Source organism: Sinocyclocheilus grahami, unplaced genomic scaffold (genome assembly GCF_001515645.1).
Source record: "Sinocyclocheilus grahami isolate Dianchi unplaced genomic scaffold, SAMN03320097.WGS_v1.1 scaffold465.1, whole genome shotgun sequence".
In the NCBI taxonomy this organism is placed as follows: Eukaryota; Metazoa; Chordata; class Actinopteri; order Cypriniformes; family Cyprinidae; genus Sinocyclocheilus; species Sinocyclocheilus grahami.
Genome location: NW_015505644.1, coordinates 537,346 through 544,777, shown reverse-complemented (window position 1 = coordinate 544,777; position 7,432 = coordinate 537,346). Strand labels below are relative to the sequence as shown.

Here is a 7,432-nt window from a genome sequence, read left to right as displayed (position 1 = left end):
GTAGAATTGTACAGTAAGAAAGTTATTTCCCTTAACCAGGAAATTAACGTTCTTAGAATTGACAAGACAGTTGACCCTGAGTGGTCAGCTAAATATCTACAGCGGATCTAAAATATGAATAGTTAATTATAACTAGTTATGGTTAATTATTCATATTTCCTGTCATGAGCTGATTCGTTATAACAGTTATAATTCTAACTGTTGTGTGATATTCAGTGTGACATTTAAAGTTAATGTATTGTTGCTAATATGTTTGTGCTTACTGGTAATGGACAGATTTCACATGTTTACAGTTATGCGTCAAATGTGACATTGATCTTTTTTTGTTTTGTGTCCAAGTGTGAACAGCAAAATTCAACATTTTCAGTTCTGTTCAATTCTAAAAAGGGTACAAACCTATTTCACATTGTACCGTAAATGTAAAAAGGTGGATTGGAATTCAAGCGAATTTAAGTCAGTGTAATTCATCATTCATCATAATTGTGCATGATTCAGGGTAACTGAAAGCAGGTAAACTAAAAATGGTAGCATCTAAATGAATTTGATTTAAATAAAAAAGTACATCAATTTATACAACCAAGCCTATTTTATATAATAAAGCATGTTATTTTTTTATTGTATTTAGAAATATAGAAATATTGCAGGTTACCAGTTTTTGCAGTGTAATTTTTTAAAAATAATTTTTTGATCATAAAATACATTTTGAATTGCACTCTATATATACTGTATTTGTGTATGTGTGTGAAAAGTTAAAATAATAATGCTTACTTTTAAATTAGGAATAATCAAAATGTGATATTTAAAAAAAAAAATTATTATGAGATTTGTTGAAGATAAAATGATATTAATATAAACACGTTGGGATAGATAGGGTGTCTTATGCATATTTAGCTTATTCAGAGTCTCTGATGTGGGCCATATTTAAAGGGTCATGTGAACAGCCTGAACCCAAAATCTGAGGTTGGAATTAAGAAAAAAATATATATATTGAGATTTGACACTTTGGCTTGTACTGTGAATGTAGCCAAAGAAAGAGAATCCATGGTGAATGTTTCATGTCAAAATAACACTAACACTTTTTGGAAATGTTTTCTCAACTGTTGTTTCTATTGTCAGGTATCTTCTGTACTTGCAGCTGAAGAGAGACGTGTACCACGGTAGGCTGTTGTGTCCCTTCGCTGATGCTGCGTATCTTGGAGCCTGTATAGTACAGGGTAAGAATACAATCTCATCTTTAGACAATTTTGCAATCAATCACACTTTTCATTACATTTTCTGATGTAACCAAAGCGTAAGTACTATTTGACATCAGACTCTGTCAGCGGCAGTAACACGGTGTTCCTGAGACATTTTCTTCTGGAAGCTTTTTAACTAATGAACAGTCATATTTCAATCCTCTTTACACATTTCCCTACCCATAAAGCGACCAGCAAAGAGTTTCTGATGGATATGAATCTTATTTAGATCAGGAACAGATGCAAGTTGCAGATACATGGGCTCTTCAGCTTTTCATCTGGTCATTGATGAGTTTTTGTTTGTCTTTTTTTAGCTGAGCTTGGGGACTACGATCCTGAGGAACATCCTGCAGACTACATCAGCGACTTCAAGCTCTTCCCCAAACAGTCCCTCAAACTAGAGCGTAAGATCATGGAGATCCACCAGAATGAGCTGAGGTGAGAGGGGAAAAAAAACACCAAATTTAAGCCACATGCCCACTTTTAGAACAAAATTTAATTGTACACTACCATTCAAAAGTTTGGGATTGGTAAGATTTTTTTATGTTTTTGAAAGAGGTATCTTATGCTCTCAAAGGCTGCATTTATTTGATCAAAAATACAGTAAAAATGTCAAAGCTGAATTTTCAGCATCATTAGGCTTCAGTGTCACATGATCCTTCAGAAATTATTCTAATATGCTGATTTGCTGCTCAAGAAACATTTCTGATTGTAATCAATGTTGAAAACAGTTGTGCTTAATATTTTGTTCTAACAATCTAAGTCTTAAATGTAATTTTTTTGATCAGTTTAACACATCTTTGCTGAATATTATTATTTTTTTACTTTTGAACAGTATTGTATGTGTAACCTTAATAATTTAGAGTATATAGTATTAAAGATTTGGTGTGGCCTAGTTGTAGATCTTATTGTAAAATTGTGTTGTTTGTTTCTGTAGGGGACAGTGTCCTGCCCTCGCCGAGTTAAATCTTCTTCAGAGGGCTCACACACTGGACACATATGGAGTCGACCCACATCCCTGCAAGGTACTGACTCGACCAAAAATATCTGTCATAGTAGTTGAACTTCATTTGCTGCTGAAAAAAAGTAAGAAGCTACACAATGATCAAAGACGTCCATCTAGCAAATTTACATGAACAATTTTTTTAAAAAGGAATGCAATGCAATGGAATGCAAAAACTAATTTTGGTTTTAGCTGAAACATCATGAATCTGAAGCTTAATCTAATTCATTTCAGGATTTCACAGGATCCACAGCCTTCCTGGGATTCACTGCAAGAGGGTTTGTGGTTTTCCAGGGAAATAAGCGGATCCACCTTTTAAAATGGTAACCATATTATCGTTTTTTTTTTATATATCTTCACTTTTTCTCAGATTCACTTGCCATCACTACCTTACCTTACTCTGTGTAGTTTTCACAGACAAAAAAGGCTGACTGTTGGTTGTCATTAGTGTAGCAAGCACAGCTCAAACAAAAGTCACTTTTAAACCAATCAGCTTTATGTTGGTCAATGCAACGAATCCGTAAAATCCTTGAACATGCTGCGAAATCACCATAGGGAAATATTTTCACCTGGCACAAAATTTGGTTGGTTTTGTGGATTCCTATTGAAATAACTGGATTTTGTATGCAACAGTTTGGTGAACAACAGTCAAATTGACCTCACCATAAGTCTAGTGTCCACTTTGTAGCTTATTCTGGAAAAAAACTAAAACAAAGTGCTAGTTTACCCAAAAATGAAAATTATGTAATTAATTACTCACCCTCATGTCGTTCCAAACCTGTAAGACCTTCATTCATCTTCAGAACACAAATTAAAATATTTTTGATGAAATCCATGAGCTTTCTGACCCTCCACAGACAGAAATACAACTGAAATGTTCCCAGACGCAGAAAGGTAGTAAGGACATCGGTAAAACAGTCCATGTGACATCAGTGGCTCAACCGTAATTTTATGAAGCTACTAGAATAATTTTGGGCAAAGAAAACAAAAACAAAAATGTGTGTCAAGGACTAATGTGGAAGAGAACAAATTGTTGAATTTATTTTTCAACAATTTAGAATTTATTTTCATTATTTTCTTTGAGCACAAAAGTTTTCTTCGTCACTTCATAATATCACGGTTGAAACTCTGATGTCACATGGACTATTTTAATGATGTCCTTACTATCTTTCTGGGCCTTGAACGTGTCAGTTGCGTTGCTGTCTCTATGCAGGGTCAGAAAGCTCTCGGATTTCATCAAAAATACCTTAATTTGTTTTCTGAAGATGAATGAAGGTCTTACGTCAGGTGTCACCAAACTTGATTCTGGAGGGCTGGGGTCTTGCAGAGCTTAGCTCCAAATTGCCTCAACACACCTGCCTGGAAGTTTCAAGTATACCTAGTAAGACCTTGATTAGCTGCTTCAGGTGTGTTCAATTAGGGTTGGAGCTAAACTCTGCAGGACACCGGCTTTCCAGGACTGAGTCTGGTGAACCCTGTCTTATGGGTTTGGAACGACATGAGGGTGAGTAATTAATGACAGAATTATAATATTTTTTGGTGAACTATCCCTTTAAGTCCTTATTGTCACCATGGATGATAACTATAACTGTAAAATTATAATAATTGTTCTAATTTTGTGAGTAATGATAACAATAACAACACAGAAAACAACACTTTCAGAATTATTATTTCTAGCTGATCAGAATCCACCCAACTTTAAACGAGCTTGAGCATTATAAGCGACAATAATAATAAACAGAAGTTACCTCTCTATTGGTGTATAGTTATTCTGATAGTTGCCATTTTTGGTGTAGGGGTATGTAAAGTCCCGTTCACACCAATAACTACACTGAACAAAATTATAAACGCAACACTTTTGTTTTTGCCCCCATTTTTCATGAGCTGAACTCAAAGATCTAAGACTTTTCTATGTACACAAAAGGCCTATTTCTCTCAAATATTGTTCACAAATCTGTCTAAATCTGTGTTAGTGAGCACTTCTCCTTTGCCGAGATAATCCATCCACCTCACAGGTGTGGCATATCAAGATGCTGATTAGACAGCATGATTATTGCACAGGTGTGCCTTAGGCTGGCCACAATAAAAGGCCACTCTAAAATGTGCAGTTTTATCACACAGCACAATGCCACAGATGTCGCAAGTTTTGAGGGAGTGTGCAATTGGCATGCTGACTGCAGGAATGTCCACCAGAGCTGTTGCCCGTGAATTGAATGTTCATTTCTCTACCATAAGCCATCTCCAAAGGTATTTTAGAGAATTTGGCAGTACATCCAACCGGCCTCACAACCGCAGACCACGTGTAACCACACCAGCCCAGGACCTCCACATCCAGCATCTTCCCCTCCAAGATCGTCTGAAATCAGCCACCCGGACAGCTGCTGCAACAATCGGTTTGCATAACCAAAGAATTTCTGCACAAACTGTCAGAAACCGTCTCAGGGAAGCTCATCTGCATGCTCGTCGTCCTCATCGGGGTCTAGACCTGACTGCAGTTCGTCGTCGTAACCGACTTGAGTGGGCAAATGCTCACATTCGATGGCATCTGGCACTTTGGAGAGGTGTTCTCTTCACGGATGAATCCTGGTTTTCACTGTACAGGCCAGATGGCAGACAGCGTGTATGGCGTCGTGTGGGTGAGCGGTTTGCTGATGTCAACGTTGTGGATCGAATGGCCCATGGTGGCAGTGGGGTTATGGTATGGGCAGGCATATGTTATGGACAACGAACACCATAACATTAAAAATATATATATATATATAGTATAATATATCAAGGATGTCTTGCCATTAAGCATCTCCAATGAAAGTCTTGAATATCTTCTAAAAATCTGATGCAATAACCTTGCAAATTGAGTAGCAACGAGGATCTGTTCTTCCTCAAAATCAGCTTGAGAGCTTGTAAATAAAACTGTTTCCCGACAGACAGTTGAAAGCCTGTGCGCTGTGACTCACAGACATTATGTAAGGCCAGTTGATCAGCGGATGGGTGAGCGGTCTGTGGGTGCTCCTGATCTATATGACATATGAGGTTTTGTATGGTTGTTAACACCATCTCACAGTCAACAAGCAGATGAATGCTTTTGAAGAGGTTCCCTCTCATAGGGTTAGAGTGTCTGTTGACATGAACCTTTTACATCGAACGCCTCATTTGTAACTTTAATTTGTATCCCTCACTCTTGCAGGGCAGATGTCAGCAAATTTAAGTTTGAAGGGAAAACGTTTTATGTGATTGGAGTGCAAAGAGAGGTAAGATACATTATCTTTTTAAAACGCTCATTCATTTTAGTCATATGGTTCATAATGCATTTACCCACCATGTAATACCAATGAAACCTGACCTAAAAGCATTCAGATTATCATTATGCTGTACATTACATCATGAGGACATTAAAAACTCAATTTTATGTTATCTTACATTCATTTGAGAGCTTTGGTAAACTCACTGGCATTGTCCTATATATTTATTAACATTCCCATGCCCCTATTCTTCATTCTACAATAATAAATAGCTGAAAACATCATTTAAATAATTCATAAAGAATAAAGCCTATTAAACAGGGTGACCATACATCCTCTTTTTACCCACGTGTGTCCTAGCCGGGATTTCTGAAAATTAAATGTCCTGGTTTTGGCTTTGTTTTCCTACTGACGGATTCTTTACAGTCCTCATACATTATATGTACGTGTGCATACATTGCTTTAACAGTTCTCTGTAGATCATGCCTTATCGTACACTGTGATTGTTCGATTATGTATAATGCCTGCACACTAGGGCTGTCACTAACAATTATTTTGGTAATCGAGTAATCAGTCGATTATTCTGACAAATAATCTAGTAATCAGATTACTATAGTTAATTTTTTGTAGTAATAAAAATAGACCTAAGCAAACAGTAGCATTTAAAATTACCGTATTGGCCCGAATATAAGACGACCCCCCCCTTTCTCCAGATGTACCTTTTGGAAAAAGGCTTTTTAAAAACCAAATCTTGTTTTTTCTCGGTAAAACACATTTTGTCTTCAATTATTTTCATATTGCATATTCTTCCTATTTTAATTTTTGTTTTGAAAGTATGGTAAAAACTGGTCAAATGTACCAACAATCACATTTAAAAAATATACACTTTTTGATATACCATTAAATAAATAAAAAAACAGGTAGCCCATCTGAATTAGGACATTTAGGCTATCCATCTAATAGTAGCCTACCAAAATCTTATTAACAGTAGAAGGTAAATCTTACTGTAGTCTTCAAATCTGGGTACTGTCTTACGTTTTAAAATCACAAAGAGAGTTTGGTCCCATCAGGCTAACGTGACAGTCACGACTCATGCAGCTGTAAGGTTTTCTTTTTCTTTTGATATTACTCGCGATCTTTACAACACGCGTTACATTACGTATTTCATGGCACACTCGTTTTATGCGTATTTGGCGCCACCTATTGTTGTGGATGTATTATTGACATGTCAAAGTCTAGACCCTGAATATAAGATGACCGCGTTTTTTCAGATGACCAGATATATTCTGGTCAATACGGTACTTAAAATATATATATAATAGCAATGAGGCAATAATAATTAGTTCAAATAAAGTATCCAAAGCAAGTAATCATATGGTTTTATTGAACAAAACTGTTAAAATACATAATGTGTTATAAACAATAGAGCTAACGTACATTACGCATTATAACAAATGCCTGCAGGGGGCGCCAACGGCCTGACGATTGTTTTTACACTTTACAGCGCAATCTAATCCTTGTTTAATATTGACTAAACAACATTTCATTAAAATGTCTACTTTATCTTTGATATTTGGCCATTTCTTGACGACAGAAATGCTACAGCTACTGTGACTTCTTGAATATGTGGATATCAAAACGTGTAAACTCAGAGTGAGAGTTTGAGCTTTTATTTCAAGTCAAGTCAAGTCAAGTCTGCTTTATTGTCAATTCTTCCACATGTACAGCACATACACACAGAGAATTGAAATTGCGTTACTCTCAGACCCTTGGTGCATACAGATAACATAAATACAGATAGGTACAGATTAAATACAAAATACAAAATACAACTATACAAATATACAAATAAGGTAAAACGTAAAAATATATCTATATATATAAAGCACAAGGCATATGGCAGATAGAGTGCAAACCAGTAAAAGTAAAACAGTGCAGATATAGTGATTGTAGTG

General features: G+C 36.0%; 1 protein-coding gene across 2 annotated transcripts in view; it reads left to right on the top strand.

Annotated features, from left to right (window-relative positions):
* The window catches only part of frmd3 (FERM domain containing 3), a 73,919-nt gene that overhangs the window by 32,166 nt on the left and 34,321 nt on the right, over positions 1-7,432 (top strand). For both annotated transcript variants that reach the window (XM_016235274.1, XM_016235273.1), the window contains exons 5-9: positions 1,117-1,214; positions 1,550-1,673; positions 2,173-2,260; positions 2,473-2,561; positions 5,423-5,486. In XM_016235274.1, the coding sequence (XP_016090760.1) occupies positions 1,117-1,214; positions 1,550-1,673; positions 2,173-2,260; positions 2,473-2,561; positions 5,423-5,486 (463 nt within the window). The remainder of the gene's footprint in view (positions 1-1,116; positions 1,215-1,549; positions 1,674-2,172; positions 2,261-2,472; positions 2,562-5,422; positions 5,487-7,432) is intronic.